Consider the following 19,311-nt stretch of genomic DNA (forward strand, 5'->3'; position numbering starts at 1 on the left):
GACTAAGAACCAATTACAAATAATCTGTATTTGGTTCGTAGTGTGAAGAAGACCCTGATATAGGGTGGAAAGGTCACATGTAAAGTGTTTTATGCAAATAAGTACTACCTTGGTCAGCAGCTTTCATGTTTTCTAACATGGAATCATTATGTGCCTTCATCAAGTATTGAGCCTGGGACCCTTTGTTTACAAGGTGACAACGTTACCCCTGCTTTTTACCTTCATGATTATACAAAAGTGTGACACTGAATAAGGGTGACGATGTATTCAAGAATGCCACAAATTTTGGCAACTCAGGGGCAGGATTACATCACCCATGCTCCTTTTTGCGTTGAAAATTCAACAGCACCAGAGATTTTTCCCTTGGTAGTAAGGTAAAGGTTGATAATGATTATTATTGTGGTGCATGACCGCCTGCCCTAGCTCGCTTCCTGTTTAATGTAAAGTCAGCAGATGAGAAGGTGCATTGCCCTGACTTCCGCAAGGATGGAGCATGAAATAGATGAGGAGTCAGGGGAGAAAAGTTAGTTCTTGATTGTGTGGGCACAGGGAGTGATCGTTTAGTTAGTCAAGCTAATGTGGAGACAACCTTGCACCATTAGCGGCAGGTATGTGTTTTCCGTACAGGGTCTTATTTCACTATTAATAGAGAATCAATATAGTGTCAGTTTCTATCTTTCACCTTCACTTGCCCATTAATGGTATAATTTGACACAGTCACTTAGGGATGGTTCCCAAATATCATGGGCATTCTCTTTTACACTGAAGTGCCAAAAGTCATGGGATTCTACCTAATAACGAGTTGGACCCCCTCAAGCCATGCAGTCCCGATTGCCGTCCACAATTGGGTCATTGTTGCAGGTGGAGGATTCTGGGGACGAATAGTCCGTTCGATGACATCGCACATGTGCTCAATAGGGTTCATGTCCGGCGATCTAGGATGCCAATTAATGCGTTGGAAGTTGCCAGAATGTTCCTCAAACCAGTCGCGCACCATTGCGGTCCTGGAAAATCCCATTGTTTGCAGGGTACATGAAGTCCATAAAGGGTTGGAGATGGTCACCAAGCAGCTGAACATAGCGATGATCGTTTATTGTTTGGTTCACGAGGACCAGAGGACCCAAACCATGCCAAGTAAACATGCCCCACACCATGACGGAGCCACCACCAGCTTGCACCAGTGCCTTGTTGACAACTTGGGTCCATGGCCTCATGGGGTCTGCGCCACACCCGGACCCTACCATCTGCACGTACCAATTGGAAACGTGACTCATCTGACAACGTTACACGTTGCCAGTCCTCTTAAGGCCCAATGCACGTGTTCCAGAGTAAATGTGCATCGCCGTCGCCGATGGACAGCGGTTAGTAGCGGCACACGTGTCGGTCTTCGGCTGCGATACCCCATGGAAACCAAATTGCATTGCACTTACCTCTGAGACACGTTCCTGGGACGTCCTGCATTGACTCCTGCTGTCAGATCACGCACTGTTGCTTGTCTGTTTGCCAGGACGAGTCTGCCCAGATGTCTCTGGTCGCGGTCATTCATCACTCGTGAGCAGCCACTGTGTTTGCCCTGATGGGTCCGTAATGCCTCCAATGCGGTACTCACGGTCCATCCTTGACACTGTGGACCGAGAAAAGTTCAGTGTCCGGATGACTTCCGAAATCGCATGCCCAATTCACCTAGCACCAACTATCATCCCTTGCTCAAATACCGATAATTCCCGTCGGGTTGCCATCACCACAGTACACGACGTTTCACTGCACTCACAGAAGTCTACCTGACAACACTGCAACTGCTTTGCGACTTTCGATTGGTTTGCTGCAATATTATAGCGCCATCAACTATCCCATGACTTTTGGCACTTCAGTGTACATAGACCGCCCCAAGGGGCTCTGTACATTATGATCGAAAGGCTTTGAAAATTTAATTTAAATGTGCACTTTATTGTGTCTTTGCAGTATTATCTCCAAATGGATGGAAGAGGCTCCTTTGAATTCAAGAGGATTGAACCAGACACAGAAGAATTTGGTTCATGAGCATTCACGAATTAGCCAATTTGAATTCAGCAAAAAGTACCAAAAATATAACATTAAAGCGAATGGTATTTGTAAAGTGAGTGGATGGGATGTTCATATATTTGTACATATATATGTTAAGGCTTAGAACACTGGTATGTTGGGCTCTCCAAATATAATAAAAGTGTGGACATGCAAGTTATATGGGGATGCATGTGATGTAAATAGAAAAAAAGAGTCTACTGGAGTATCCTGTACTTTGTGCAGGAGCGAAATGGTGCTTTTAGAAGATAAGGCATGTCGCATAGAAAACAGAATTTGGCAGTAACACTACAAGGATACGTAGCTGGAGGCTTATATGTGATTAGGCAGGGTTTTTTTTTATTCTTCCATTAGTTATTCAGGTTGCAAGGTACGAAAAAATATGTTTGTAGCGTAAGTATTGATGCCATGCATTTTGCACATAAGTTAATAAAAGAATCACCTTGGCTTGTCTCATTGTCAAATTAACATCTCGCCATTGTTACACATTTGAGCTCTTAGACCAAAGTGACATGCAACATGGGGCTTTCACACTGAAGTGGCAAACGATAAGACTACAAACTGCGCACAGCAGAATAGGCACTTTCAAGCTGGAGTATTTAAATAAAGCACGTATGGCCAGCAGACCAAGGCAACATGATGCATATATTTAGAAAATGGTCAAGTTCGAGTGACATACAAGCAAGAATCAACATTGGCAGTGTTGTCACTCCAGTAAAATAAGGTGCATTTTTCTGCAGGTTCGTTTCCAAATTACGAGTGTCACCGGTCACGTGAATCTGAAAGCTCCCAGAGAAACATTGGGTGAAACTTATTTAAGCTTCAAATCAAAGAGCATAATTCAGATTATTCAGATATAAACAAACCCAGTACACTAATAATAATAAAGGATTTGAAATTTAGTATAATCAAAATGAACATTATTGTATTAAAATATAATTATTGGCATGCCTACCTTCATTTTTTTCTTCTTCATAAAACACTGCTAGCTTTATACCGCGTTTGTTACAACCTGTCCCCTTTCCCATGCTAGGGAGCGCTCGAGAGTTTCGGTGCCAATGAGAAACGAGGAAAAAATCATCTGCTGGGCAGCGAGGAGCGAATGAAAGCCAGAAGAGAGGCGCTTACGTAGACGCTGTTGCGACGTTGCGTATTTTAATTGGCTGCCTGGCTTTGACTTTCCCCAGCACCGAGAAAAGCCAGGGAGCAACTAGCGCGGGAATCGGGACAGGTTGTAACAAACGCGGTATAATGTCTCCCAACACACTGTGCTGCTAATACAAGTGACATCCTAAAACGAAGTATGCCAACTATGGTCTTATTTTTTCACACATTTGAACAATAATACACTGTGAATATACAGTGGAACCTCAATTTAACATTTTTAAGGGACCAAGCTGAAAAAAACTTAAAATCAAGGAAAATTATATAACATTTTGCTGTCTTGGGACCATCAAGATTGAATTTAATGTGGGAAAATGTAAAATCTGAGTTCCACTGTATTGCCTATTGTAAATGTTGACACCCATCTAAATCAATAAGAGATTACAATAATATTTGGAAGGAACACTGTCCTCCTCGATGATGTATTTGAATTACTATCACCTTGTAAGAAAGTAGTCCTGTGTGATACCACTTGGGGGCACATAGTGGTTTGAAACCCACTTTAAACTGTAGGCCCAGTCCCAATTTGCCTATCTGAGCATAAAGCGGGCTTAAAACAACTTTGGCAAGTAATATGCAATTGATATTATTTTATACAAAGTAAAATACGATGGATGGATGAATGAAAAGTACATCCTCACTATACTCATCAATAGACGGCAACAATCACATTCTACAAATGCCCACTTGTATTCCAAGTAGATGGAGGCACAGTGGTTTGGATCGCAGTTTAAACTGTAGGTCCAGTCCTGAGTAGTATATTGAAGCACAAAATGGACTAAAACAAACTTTGCCCATAATGAGCCAGGTGGAAGAATTTAGTAACGTCTTCGTGCAAGGAGGTCTAAATCAAAAAAATTATTTAATTTTTTTTTTTCAATTAATTGACACACTTCAGATTTCAGCAAGTTGTTTATGTTCATTCTTTTTACACAAAATTGCTTATCAGTTGTTAAAAATTTTATATCCATTTCACAAGTCACTTCTCTACTGTATTACCCCCCCCCCCCTTAAAGATTGAAGAGCATGATAAGCCAAGATGTGTCTTCTATTAATCCATATAAAATATGTTTAGTTACATGTATTTCCATTGTACGACTTTAATTTTTACTAAATTATACCTGAAAGGTCTTTCAGGAAGTTGCATTAATGCAACTTTTGAAAATAATGCCAATTTCTTTGTAAATGAAGGAAGTAAACGTAAAACAAAAACAAAACCTTTATTGTTGTGCGAGTGAAGTTGTCATTAAATGCTGATATATTCATTATCTATACTCAAGATTGGCAATGCCATGTTCTAAATCCCTGGTAACCAACTTTATGAAGCTTTCAGACTTAGACAACAAGCAAAATAGGGCCCCCTTTCTAAAAGAGCATTCACTGTGCATGCGAGACCAACAGACAGAAGTGACATGATAGAAGCTATTCAGAAGATGGCCCGGTCCAAGTGGCAAGTGACAAGCGATATGTTTAGCTTTTCACTTCAATCTGAAACCTCCCTTACATTTGAGCTCTTATGGGCACACATCATTCTTGTAAAAATCTTGGGTTTGTAGAAATTTTGCTATTCACCTTTAAATGCACATAGCTACCAAGAAATCATGTGTCCAATAACATACATCTAAAGGCTGTTTATGGCACAATTTCTATGTTAGAGATTTTCAAAGTTAGACATTCTGTAAACATAAATATAATTTTTGTTTAATTTCTTGCCAGGAAAGAAACACACACAATTCACATTTAATTACAAGAATTCAATGAATTCCCACCCAAAAAGACACCCTTCTATTCTAGTACCCCTGGTCATCATTTCGGCACTCAGATTGTTATGGCACTCCGCTAAGCTGAGAATCAGTGAGGTCTGAAAGCTGAGGAAATTATGGATGTAAAACCATTTTTTTCTACATTGTTTACTACATAGTTTGAATCAAACTAAAAAGAAATACAGTGTAAATAATATTTTAATTATATAATTCCACAAGATTGCAAATATCTTGCATGAAATCATTTTTTTAGGTTTATTTCCTTGACAACAAATTTTATTGTTATATTATTTGCCAGCGTTAACTATTTGATAGCTTCAGTTTTTTCTTGCCTTGTTCTTTATGTTATTGAAGCTTTTCTGGTTTCAACAAGAGATTGAAGGTGTTCAATTATTACTACATGTTTATAATTCTTATTTTTTATATGTAATTCCTTGTTATTGTTATATACAATAATGATTGTTGATGAAGCAAATTTGCATAATGAGTGTAAATTTACTCTTGCTGGCAAGATGGATTAAGAATAGTTTATTATGTTTTTTTTGTTGACGAAACAAATTCTACCAGTGCTTTTTGTATTAACATTTCCAAAATAGAAGTGTTAAACTGTCTTAATATATATATATATATATATATATATATATATATATATATATATATATATATATATATATATGCAGTACATTAATTGAAAAAATTGTTAGTTTTTGAGATTTTTGAAATCATATTTGCATAGCATTTTAGTACTCAAGTGATAAGTTATTTTAGAACAGGCTTGGTCGACCTGCTGTATTTGTGAAAGAGCCATCCTGTATGCACATACAGACAGCAGAGTGTAGCATTGTAGGAGGGGCACAAAGGGGGGGGGGGGTGACCAAGGTGGTCTTATTTGTGCAGTGGGAAACTATTCGACATTGATTCCACAAATGAATGCATTTTATCCAAGCCTGCTTTAGAATGTGGGAAATGTTTGCATTGAAATTCTTACATCGAGAATCTTTTTCCGTAAAGAACAGGAAAGGTACTTTGTTGTGGCATTATTTCTGTTTTCTTCTGAGAAGTGTAAAAGTTACTCAGGGAAGAGAGATAAAGTATCTCATATTTGCAATTTTTTTTAAGGGGAAAAAAATATGATTTATCCATTGGTTGTTTGCTATCATGTTACTGCAAGGTACTATGTGACAAAGAGTGATACAAATTATTTTTACATTTTTCCTAATTTTAGATTCAACATTTTCTATTCATTGTTTAGGATGTACAGAGGAAAAGGCATAGTAGATGAGATTGTTTATCTTTGTTGAAGAGCTTCTAATGTAAATAAATGGTTGTGAAAATAAAATATTCAGAGATCATTATTAAGTTCTTTCATCCTTTATGACACTATGATATAGTACAGTACCTACAATTGTAGTGCACACAGTGGGTATTATGTTGTAATAACTGGTTTTAAATCCTCGTCAAGCCCAGTTGTTTGGTATACTGTGTCACTGCTCTGTTGATGCCTTTACCCCAGAGCTTTAAAATTCCTGGTAAATGGCACTAAACCTGTATTAACGCACATTGGCTTGTAGTGCAGCAAGATCGTCATGCAATGTGGGCATGGACGTCCAGAGGGTTTTTTTTCCCCAAGGGAGTAGGGGGGACATATGAGAGGTATCAGGTGTAGAAGTATGAAACCGGAATTGGCCGATAGATGGTGCTAGCCGGCAGTGGAGGGCACGGAAGATTGCGTAAGCAGCGCTAGCTGCTGCCCGCCACTCCCGAGGACGTTATATCGGAACACAGTAACCCGAGTGCCAGACAGAGGAAGGTGTTGCACACCTGGAACATGTCGAGTTTTGTGCCTACGAACTACGATTTGCGGACAGCATTGGTGTTCTGTTATCATTGGAAGAAAACCGCCGCAGAATCGCATCGAATGCTCGTCGAAGCTTACGGCGAACATGCTCTCGGGAAAACACAGTGTTTCGAGTGGTTCAAGAAATTCAAAAGTGGCGATTTTGACTTGCGAAACGAGGAACGTGGGAAACCTCCGAAAAGTTCGAAGACAACGAATTGCAAGCCTTATTGGATGACGATGATACCCAAACGCAGCACGAGCTCACGGAACAATTGAATGTGACGCAGAAAGCCGTTTCTCTTCGGTTGAAAGCTATGGGAAAGATGCAGAAAGCGGGCAAATGGATTCCACATGAACTGAATGAAAGACAGCAAGGATCCCGCAAGACCACTTGTCAAATGCTGCTCGCCAGATACAAAAGTAAGTTGTTTCTCCATCGCATAGTGACCGGCGATGAGAAATGGATATATTTGGAGAATCCTAAGCATCGTAAATCGTGGGTGAATCCAGGCGAACCATCGACATCCACTGCAAGACCAAATCGCTTTGGAAAAAAGACACTGCTCTGTGTTTGGTGGGGTCAGCGAGGCGTCATCTATTATGAGCTGCTAAAACCCGGTGAAACCGTTAACGCAGATCGCTACCAACAGCAAATGATCAATTTACATTGAGCATTACGTGACAAACGGCCGGAATATGAATCAAGGCAACACAAGGTCATCCTGCTCCATGACAACGCCTCACCACACACAGCAAAACGGGTCCGGGAAACGATAGAGGCGTTCAAATGGGAGATACTAGGGCATGCGGTGTATTCTCCCGACTTGGCTCCTTCAGATTATCATCTATTTGCCTCACTGGGACACGCTCTTGCAGAACAGCGCTTCAATTCGTATGAAGATGTACGAACATGGCTCGCGGACTGGTTTGCTTCAAAAGAGGAACGTTTTTTTTTTGGCGTGGCATTCATAACCTGCCGGAAAGGTGGGAGAAATGTGTAACTAGCAATGGAGCTTACTTTGAATAAAATATTGTTTTTCAGTTGCAAACACCAGCCGTTTACTTCTTGCAAACAAATTCCGGTTTCATACTTCTACACCTGGTAAGTGTTTTTTTCCCCTCAAAAGACACTTCTTTAGTTTGAAATTATGTTCCTGCAATGCCCCTCCAAGAATTAACTTAAAGTACTGTTACAAATGAATTTATTCTGGGTGGGCCATGATTAAGTAGCCTGGCTTCACAGTACCACATGCCAGCATTTATTGTTCATATAAACAGACACCTCTTATGACAAGTATGTATGTTACCCAACCTTTAGAGAAAAAAGATGTTTGTAATTCCTGTAATAATGTTGTTCAGTTTGTCTGGTGCTTCTTTTTTGTGGCCCACTCTGTATGTGGTGAGTCGTCCTCCCTGGCCGTGCGGTCTAAGGCACCTTGATTTGGATGGTGGCTGCGGGACGGCATGGGTTCGATCCCGGGTTCAGTCTCCGGGAATTTTCGGCCTGTGCATAGGGCTGGTGGCAACCCACCATTGTGAGGAAATTGGGTAGCTTTGAATGAGTAAGCGTAATCCGGTCACTGAGACCTACTATAACGGCTGGGAATACGTCGGGCTGACCACCCGGCTATTCCAATACTGGTTGAAGATCTCCATGCTTATAGGTGACGAAGGAAAGCGTGGGAGGGAGACCGGCAGTCGGTAGGTAAGCCAAGGCCCTTCATGGGCTGTTACGCACAGGAGGACTGTATGTGGTGAAATATATAATTTTGGTTGACATTTTCCAGGGGATGGGGAGGCATGATGAACACTGCATATTCAAGGTTACCAGATCTTGTAAATGACAAAAACATCCCTTTTTCTCTTAGGATGCTACATTTTCTTGGCAGAAGGCCTTGGGATAGATTTTTGTCTTGCATTTCAAGGTTTCAAATTGTTGAGGCAATCTGGCCTTAATCTTCAGAACTCATCTGTATAATCTGTTCTATATTTCTACGTAGTGGGGAAGTAACTGGGATGTGATTGGCATACATAAAGTACTTACATATTCCATAATCAACAATTCCTAGTAGAAGTGTTGCAACAAATCTAGTTTCGAGGACAACTAAAGACTGCTGATTACGTGTTACGCACATACAATACATCTCCCATGTTAATTAAATATCTTAATTGCTTATGCTAAGAGACTAATAACTAGAGACCGGATGTTAGGCAAAATGCCTATTCTTTCCTGTTAGAGATATGATGAAAACGAATGTTGCGAAGGACAGGGGGGAGGGATTAGCTTCATTTAAAGGCAATTTAATTTTGCCTATTTTGCCTATTTCATACGATATTGCCTATATTATTTCATAAATGCCAGATATTGCCTATTTTAGGCATTTTCTTTCAAACTGGGACATGACTGAACTTTGTGCATACAGGCCCGACCCTATGGCCGAGTGGTTAGCACATCGCCCTGCGACGCCAAGGTTCCCGGGTTCGAATCCCGGTCGGGATTGGTTGTTTGTGAATGTCCATTCATCAATTTTATCATTTCATCACTCATCCCCATCTTCGCAAATTAGCCAAGAGGCACAAAACGCGAAGTAAAATAAACTAAATCAATCAATCAATCAATCGGTGCTTACAATTTCCGGATGGTGTTAAGCTTGAAGATGTGCTTTTGTTTGTAACAGATGCAGTTCCATATAGAATAAAGCAGCAACGGCCCTTATTAAAGTTATTTTCCTCGCTATGCTGCACATAACATGTCTCGCGCATGCTCTCCATCGAGTTGTAGAGGAAATTCGTGTTTCATTTCCCGAAGTTGACTCTTTTAATTTCCAATGCTAAGGATATATTCCTCAAAGCACCATCCCGGGTTCTTTTGTTTAAAGAAACAGCCCCTGAACGTGCTTTACCTCCACAACCAATACTAACTAGATGGGGTACTTGGATATCTGCTGCAGTATATTACGCGACCAACTATCAGAAGGTGGCTGAAGTAATTAATTCCCTATCTGAAGATGATGCAACATCAATTCGTGTAACACAGAGTCTTCTGAAAAATTCTATTGTGCAAATCGACTTAGGATTCATTACCACCCATTATTCAAATTTGCCAGACACAATAACATTACTGGAAGAGAGAAGCGAAACACTGATAAATTCTATGGACCGTTTTCATTCTGCAGTTGGCCAAATTTGTGCTGTATCAGGTGCTAAAGGTCAGGCTGTTCGTGATAAATGTTAGCCAGTTATTGCAGCTAATAAGGACTTGGACAAATTAAGGGCAATTCAACAAGTTCTGAAAGGTGAAAATGTACAAACTGAGTTAGATCCACATGTTCTCGCGGGCTTTAAGTATGCTCCGGTAACATCTGTGGAGGTTGAAAGATATTTTTCAATTCTAAAAAATGTGTTGTCCGATCACAGACATAACTTGTCAGTTGATCTCCTAAAGAAATACCTTGTTGTGATGTGCAACAGCAATTAGTGCTTCTTATTCAGAGACTGCCAAACCATACAGTACAAACTTGAAATTCATTTAAACAGTTTCTTAGTTCGAACTGCTGTGTGGAATATATAGTGTAAATTTCTTAACTGAAATAACCCTGTGTGCAGTGATAAAGTGTATATTTAAATAATTTGCGTACTGGTTGGAAGTAGCCAACAATTTCTTTCGTCAGACTATTGTGTGTTGCTATTATACAATGGAAAATTTTGGGCTGACGTGACTCCTGTTTGCAGTGATTTATTAAATACAATATTGGACTGCTGTCTCTAATGATGAGCTCCTGGTTTATTTTAAGCAACTATAAAGAATGTACAGGTATGTTTCTATATTTTTTAAAAACCTATTTCTTTTTGTATGTCTATCTTCATTATTTTGAGTTTAATTTTATTGCCTTTTTTATTGCCTATTTGTATTTTAATGCCTATTTTACTGCCTATTTTGAAAATTATAAGTGCTTATTTGCCTGCCTATTTTATATGTTTTTAGTGCCTAAACATCCGGTCTCTACTAATAACATGAAATAGTAGTTATTGTGGTGTTTTAACTTTTATTAATCCTGCTCAAAGTAGTTTTATTTCTTGGTACATTTCAAGATCTGGAAGTCATGCTATGGTTTTTGAATAGTTTCAGTCAACATTAAAGACCTCCCCAGTGCCAAAGTAGTAATGCTGTCTGTTTATAATCCAGGGGTCCTTAGTTCATTCACTAGTGGAGGCACATTGCACAATGGTTTGGTTCCAACTTGAAAATGCAGGTCCAGTGCCAATTAGCCTAAGTGAAACATATTGCAACATCACTGCTTATTTCAAAAAACAATTTTCCTACATTTTTTCTGAAATATCTGAGCCTAAGATATGTAAAATAGCATGTTGTGTTTTCTACCATTTTGTTGTACTGGAGTTCAGGACCCATCGTTCATCACCTGATTTTGTTTACTGGATACATTGCTACCAGATTCTTGTAACTGTGTGGGTGTTTGATGTGGATTTTATAACGACAGACTTGTGTATTCAAAAAGGTTCTGCTATCGATATGGAAAAAAGCAATATGTTTGTGAACAGTGAAAAGTTCTGAATATCTTGACAAAGCAGAATCGGCAGAATTTTCAGATCAAAAAGCAGCGCTGCAAGCTGATATGAGTAATATAGGCTACACAGGAAGGTAAGAGATGCTACCTCTATTTGGTGCAAGGTGCATGAATCTTAATCTTAATCCTCAGCTAGAATATCTACAGGGTAGGGTTCTTTGTAGACAACGAAACCAGACAGGATGCCTTCCAATGGAGACGTTTAAACGAATATATTATATAATCAAGGATACATGGAAATAGAATATTTACATGATGAGCTACTTTTCTCTATAATTCTCATCTACAGTCAAGTTTTATCTCAATATGTTTTTATTATTTCTTTTCTTCAATTTGTATATTCTTCTATCTGGACTTCCTTCTCAATGGCCGTTCTGGATTTGGACTTCCTTCTTAATGGATGTTCTGGATCTGGACTTCCTTCTTGTCTTCTTTGTAAACTTCCCTCTGCATTTCCATTTATTTATGTTTTTGACGATTTATGAATTCATATATCCTTTTTCCCTTAAGCTTTGTGAAATATACTAATCTCCTCCCTTGTGGCTGCGATTGGAACGTGCCAACACTAACTGGGTACAACGGAGTGGATACTTGGTGCAAGTGACTGACACGCGCATCCAAGTAGGTGCTACAGTTGAAACGCGCAACCAAAAGTGTTGTGGGGCATCGACTGGAACGTGCCGCCACTGATGTAAACAAAATTTCTGCTATGGGAATGATAAATCAATCAGACAGATGCAATATCTGTTCAGACACAAATTTGTATCAGTCTTTAGTTTTCTGATCAATTTACATATGATCACTAGTTTGATTCATCGAGTATATACATTAATTAATTTATTTTATATATGTATATTCTTTATCTTCTTATAGTAGGTTTTATTGTTCATATTTCCAATTTGCTTTGTTCTTATTTATAAAGTTTTTCACATATATTATGTTAATTCTTAATCTTGCATGCCTGGTGCTGCCATCTCTATTCCTCTTTGGGAAACTATTTACATTATTTGGTCCTATGGGGTACGTAACAGAGATACAGTGAGCTAAAGCTCTCATGCTTAGCTATAGGTACAGGTTTTAATCCAGATTTTTTGTTCAATTTCCATGGCAAACTTATTTCTATTGTAATAAAACAAAAACAACTCGTGCTCTTTTTGCATTTTGCATTGCTTTTCTACCTAATCGTGACTGTAAGGATGAATGGTGACATGAAGGGACACTTGTAAAAGAATCACTCGTGCCCAAGTTGGAATTTGAACTAAAGGAATGAGGTTGTTACATATTTTTATATTAATTGATTTATTGAAAGTTTAAATATGTCAGGGGCGATTACAACATTTGCCCTCTCCCTAATCAAATCTTCCCTATGGTTCACACACTTCCTAGCATCTGCGTCGTTGATTTTGAGTATGGGGCAAGGGCATGCCGTTCCAATATTTGTACACTCTTGCAAACAATAATTTTTTTTTTTTTCTCTATTGCTGTAGCTAATTTATTTCTTTTAATTTCTGTTTCTCTCTCGCGCACGAACACAAACTGGCGTACCCAAGGGAGAACTGTTGGAAATACAGACAATCCTGAAATTATAAAAGTAAGAGTAAAAAGAACTTGGGGGGGGGGGGTGTCAGGGGCGATTCCTCCATGTTGGATGTGAGGAACTTCCTACAGTTCATTTGTACTTATTTCGAGTTCTCTACTTTTTAGGAGTTTAATGCGTTATAAAGTTATGAGTACGCACAATTTACTAGATTAGCTACTGTCAAGAGTTGGCTGCTTTCGCACGCACCAGGCAGCCGAAAGACGATGGCCACAGGCTTTCTGCCGCTCGCTAAGGAACCACGGCGGTCATCCTACAGACAGATGGGTGAGGGGTGGAAGGTTCGGCGAGGACTGAGGAACCAGCAAGTTGTTCCTCAATCAGCGTTGCCAATCCCAGCAAAATTTTACTAAACCAAGCACAGTTTGATATTTGTTGGCACTTAGCACCCTGCTTTTGACATAGTGGTAAAAATCTGCAAACACCAGTCCCTGGGAGAGGAAAAATCGAATTCAATGGAATATGTTTTCAGGAAATAGAAATAATATGTCCAAATGTTATTTCTACTTCACCAGCACATATTTCAAACGAAAGGGAGTATCCGATCCAGCGTCAAGCTTTTTTACAACATATTTTCTTCATGCTGCCCGATTTAGTTCGTCAGGAGATTTTGTGATAGGAAATCGGTGGAAATTTGGAGGTAAAAAATTTTCTCAAACCTTTTTAAGTTCTATGTTGAACCCATGTTGTTTGTCGCACAATTTTAAACAATTTTGGGGGGAAATTTATACTATTACATAACTGTTACGCAAGTTCAAAACTCTAGAAAAGTATGCAGAATTACAATTATCCGAAAAAAGTAATTAATAATAAATCCTAGCACAATTTAGAAACATTTAGCATAATTTCGAAGTTTAAGCAGCACTTTTAGCCCACTCGACAACAGAGGGGGAGAGGAAAATCGAAATTCTTGAAAAATCTGAAATATCGTTTGTGTTATTTTCGTCGGTTTTTTATAGGTTCACATTTAAATATTTCATAGTTCAAAGTAAGGAGCAAGGACTCCTTTATATACTTTGAGGATGGACCTGCAGCTAACATACTAAACATACTAAATCAAGCGATACGTGTGAATGTAATTGAACGCATTTTTCAAACCTTCCTCGGTTAACCATAATTTCTTCCTACACTCCGAAAAGTCACGAGTCGCCACCGGGGGGAATAGTAAATACAACCCTCTTTTAAAAAGACCCCGATTACCATTTTTGTCTTTCGACAACTTTTAGAATGAAGTTTAAAATTATTGTGTATCCCGCCCGCCGCCTCCGAAAAAAAATCCTGCATACGCTAATTCGCGTGCGCGCACATTTTCTATCCAGCTTCTTTTATTTTTCTTCTATCATTATTTTCTACATTTAAACTTCCTTTCTTGCTATACGTAGGCTAAACATGACGTCAAAATATCCAACTTAATTAAGGACCTTGCAAAATATTTGCGTCCCGCACCATCGCAGTCACGTTTTGCCTTTTTCTTATTTTACATTGTTCTTGTGTCACTTTTGGCAAATTCCAGCGATTAGGATAAAATTTTGATTATGTAAAATTTATGAATACTAAGGCTATAACTGCTGAGGCGAACCATATTGACGATGTATGGGTGATTTTAGATAACTTGGGGGGAGCACAAACACACCCATCTGTACCGAAATACCGAACAAGTAGTGGGTGCGTTCCGAAAGTCTTAACGAAACGAACGCATTCAACGAAAATAACTGGGCTCGTGAATCTGGTGAAACCAGTTATTTTACAGACTTATGGGACACGCTAGGCGAAAGCGCAGGCGCAGCGTTTTGTTTAGAGAAAGTTTCCGCATGGCGTCAGCGGGAGGGATGTCCTTATGGCAAAAATAAACTCTTATTATGGCCACTGTTACTCATTTTAATCACATTCTAAGAACGGTCAAGGCATACTTATCTTGTGCATGTTGCTTCATATCGCTATCTGTTAAAATTATAATACATTTTCCGAACTAGTGCAGTTTGAATCCATCAGCACGCGCTTTGTCTGCAAGGAGCAGACGATTTTCACGGAACAAACCAGCATCCTGGCCCGTGCGTTTGGTGAATCTCGTTCTTGCACGAAACGCACGGAATGCGACTTTTGGGACAGCATAATGAAACTCACGAAACGCACGGAAGCACTTATGGAACGGCCAGTTACCATAACTCGTTTAACGCGTTAAACTCGTGCGACTTTCGGAACGGGCCCAATATCATTTCAAGGAACTTCGGTGAAAGCGGCCCCGGCGCCCACCCAGCGTCGAATAACATGGGTACCTGGGGGAAACCCTGGGGGGGTAAAGGCGGTCAGGGGCGTGATGCTGATCACATCACCCCCACTCACGACCGGATCAAGAAAGTGTGGGGCGTTACCCCCACACCCCCTATACGCCTTCATGGCGTGGTGCTATGCACAGGGGAGCACTTTACCTTTACCTTTTGTCATGAAATTCCCCTTTGCGAGAATTTGGTATTGTTGATGGATATTTCCCTCTACGTAGCAACACTGTTGACTGTTTCTAACTCGTATTCGTGCCGAGATTGCGCTGTGGTGTGCTGTAATCAGTGATGTGCCGTAGACTATAAGTTTACGTCTACATGCATTGTCTACACGTAATCTATGTGGGGTTGTAGTTTACATAGACTACGTAGATAATCTAAAGTACATTTAAATTACTTTTCAAGGCTTTCATTGATTGATTGATTGATTGATTTAGTTTATTTTACTTCGCGTTTTGTGCCTCTTGGCTAATTTGCGAAGATGGGGATGAGTGATGAAATGATGAAATTGATGAATGGACATTCACAAACAACCAAGCCCGACCGGGATTCGAACCCGGGACCCTTGTTCAAGGCTTTCATGAAAGGAAAGTGACATTTTCAACTATATTGGTTCCTAACGAAATGAAAAGAATCCTACTTACAACAAAATTTCTCTTCTCTTCTATCATCAACTATGGAAGAAGATAAATAGTATGCGAAAAAGACAACAGATGGCAGTCGTGAGGCAAGAGTAGTCATTTCCCCCCCCAAAACACTAGAATATTTCTATTAGGTTTCTTCCTAGGTGAGAAATTGTTCGAATTTGGAAGAAAGAGTATGAAAAGTTCTCCTCACACATCAGCAACTGATACGCAGTATATATATATATATATATATTTTTAATTCCAAGGCGCCCTTTGCTAAGTTATCACCTTTGCAATGTTGTTTACATAGATTACGTAATCTACGTGTATAAAATAGTCTACGTGTAGAATGTAGACTATCGTTGTTTACGCGTAAACGCACATCACTGGCTGTAATGCGCACAAGTCATGTTTGAGGGAGAGTGACAAGCACAAGCAAGGAGCACAGATACACACCAGTGTTGCCACATGAAGGGAAATTTCCCTTTTGTAGGGAAATTCGGACCGAAATTTCAGCCAAAAGAGAAAAGGGAATTTCAATGAAAATTATCACAATTTCAGGGAAATTTTATTACTTCTGACTCTACATTATTACAGTTTATGTTAAGTTCCAGTTTCATATTCACATTTTTATTATTTTCTGATCTTTCTTATTTCTGCTTCCTTGAATATAAGCCTGTATCTACGTATTTATATTTCTCTTAAGATTGTCGCTTTTCTGTATCTTCGGATAATTGTAACGATTTAATGGATTCCTGTCCATGATTTGCCGGACCCCGTGGCTGAGTAGTTAGCTCATCGCGCTGCAACGCCAGGGATCCCGGGTTCGAATCCCGCTCGGGCATGGTTGTTTGTAAATGTCCATTTATCAATTTTCATCATTTCATCACTGATCCCCATCTTCGCAAATTAGCCAAGAGGCACAAACTGCGAAGTAAAATAAAATGAATCAATCAGTCAATCAATCAATCCTGACAATGACTTAAACCTGAGACATCTGACCAGAAAGCGATAAAGCTTACATCTATGTGAAAAAAAATTGTGTAACATTTTTTATTCATACGATCATGGACCAACGGAAATTTTACTACTACTACTGCTGCTGCTGGTACTACTACTACCACTGCTAATAATGATAATTATTATTATTATTATATTTGTTTTGGTGAAGGGAAAAAATGGTCCAAAAAGGGGAATTTTGCCCCTTGGAAAGGGAAATTATTCCCTCAGATTGTGGCAACACTGATTACACACACACAGATGACAGAAGCAACCACGCCGTAAACATGTCCTTAGGTCTCCTTCTCTTCTCCCATTTGGGTTCTCACAATTTTCTCTCTTCGCTTCGACGGACACAAAGGTGAAATGGAGGGAGAGGGGCGCTACCTTTTGTCGCTTTGACACTCTTGACAGATCACCCACCCTTCTTTACTTGCCTGATCTCGTCCGTTCCTTACCCGTATCACCTAGCGGTCATACAACAAGGGAAAAGTTTAGCAGTAGAAAGACCAGTTGCTTCCAGTTAACTAGTCAGCACGTTGTTTGTTACCTACAGCGGGATTTTCTGCCGTCGTAAACAATTCACCACAAAGTATTATAACCAATGAAACAATGTACATTACTTATTCCCAAAAAGCAGCTTCTATGAAACAGTGCATATTGTAAATTATTCATCGTTTTCTCTTACTGTTGTTTCTGCGCCACTTTTTGCCTTTCACGTATTTCATGTATTTCTTTTTTAAAGATCACGGGTGATTGATTGATTTAGTTTGTTTTTCTGCCACCTTTAGGAATGAGTGATATGATGAAGAGGCATACATGCCCGGGCCGAGATTTGAACCCAGGACCCCAGTCGCCGTGCTAACCACTCCGCCACAGAGTTCGGTATGATCGAGAGCGAGATGACCTACATTTTAAACTGGAATCCAAATCGTTAGATCCAACCATGAATCCTTTTATTAAAAGGAGTCCGCAAATTTACTTTTATTATACTAAAGGTCATTTCTCAGAAGTTGATGGATATGGAAAGTTTTTAAATTTAATATTATTATTATTATTTAGGTTTGTTTTCTCCCCTCTTTGGCCAATCGCAACGATGAGGATCAGGGGTGCCCATAGGGGGGTATTATGGCGCAGAGTGCGCCATCGAAATTTTTTTAGGGATTTTTTCCTTATTGTAATATAAAATTCAACATTTATATATTTTTCCAAAATAAATGTAAACATCTTAGGTACACCATATTTTTTTAGGGGGGGACGATTTTTTGTGATGGAAATTTGATGTAAAACAGTACAGCATTTGGCACAAGTTGAATTACGTTATTAACTATCCATTGCTGTTACATAAATACCAAATTATAGACTGCCAAGGAAATTGTAACGGGTAATATTATTATTAAGGAAGGCGGATGTCCAACTCTTACACATTGGGTCTTAAATCGACACGTGGATTCTGGTGGGGGATTGAGGATTAAACTTTGGGGGGGGGGCAATATCCGACTATTGAATATCAGTGTTAAATCTTAGATTATCCTGGGAATTTTAATAATTAAGAGGCTCAGCATTAAATTTGGGGGGGGGGTATCCAACTCTTGTGTATTAATATTACGTCTGATATTGTAGCGGAAAATGTGGTTTGTGGAAGGAGATTTTTTCTTTTGAAGGGGGTAATATCTAGGTATTCTTCAACATAAACAGTAAGTCCAAAATTATGGTTGGAGGATTGAATATTAAATTTGAGGGGAGGAGATATGGAGCTCTTAATAAAGTGTAAAATCTTAGATTGTCAAGGGATTTCTTTAGGCTTCGAACATTATATTTGGGAACTATATTTAGCGATATGGTATGCGCACGTTTCGGCGCCGAACATGGGAAAAGAGTAAATATCCAGGGATTCTATGAAAGTATTGACGTCCCATTAAATTAATATTCTTGCAAGCCTGCGAAGAAATGGATATAAACATTTTCTTTCTCACTTCGTTCGCAATATTGCATTACAAAAATGCCTGTCTGGCATTTTCATGAGACGATAGTGAAGAATTATACTGTACCTGCATTACAAGACAAACAATATTCTCGATATTTTTTTAAAATATAATGTTTGGTGTCGGTATACTGCTTAATTTAAAACAGGTGAGTCATTTTGATGATATGGTTCTATTAGCAATATTATTGATTCCTTGTAGGCTATGCTGCAATAGTTGTACTAACTGTGTACTTCATAGTGACGTCTTGCACATTACTCGATAAAACAGGAAAATAAATAGTGTCAAATTCGCATTTGTAAGTTATTGTTGCAGGGTAATTTTGGTTTAGCAAGTGAAATTTGCACTGAAGATGAAATCCATGTAATTATTGCTATGGATTACTAAAAATTGTAGATACCCAAAGCAGAG

General features: G+C 39.1%; 1 protein-coding gene across 1 annotated transcript in view; it reads left to right on the forward strand.

Annotated features, from left to right (window-relative positions):
• The window catches only part of Abcd3 (ATP binding cassette subfamily D member Pmp70), a 34,944-nt gene extending 30,704 nt beyond the window's left edge, over positions 1–4,240 (forward strand). Inside the window, exon 15 of the mRNA XM_083124990.1 lies at positions 1,963–4,240. Coding sequence (XP_082981116.1) covers positions 1,963–2,040 — 78 coding nt within the window. The 3' untranslated portion in view covers positions 2,041–4,240. The remainder of the gene's footprint in view (positions 1–1,962) is intronic.
• Positions 4,241–19,311: the final 15,071 nt, after the last annotated feature.

Source organism: Lepisma saccharinum, chromosome 7 (genome assembly GCF_977018435.1).
Source record: "Lepisma saccharinum chromosome 7, izLepSacc3.1, whole genome shotgun sequence".
NCBI lineage: Eukaryota > Metazoa > Arthropoda > Insecta > Zygentoma > Lepismatidae > Lepisma > Lepisma saccharinum.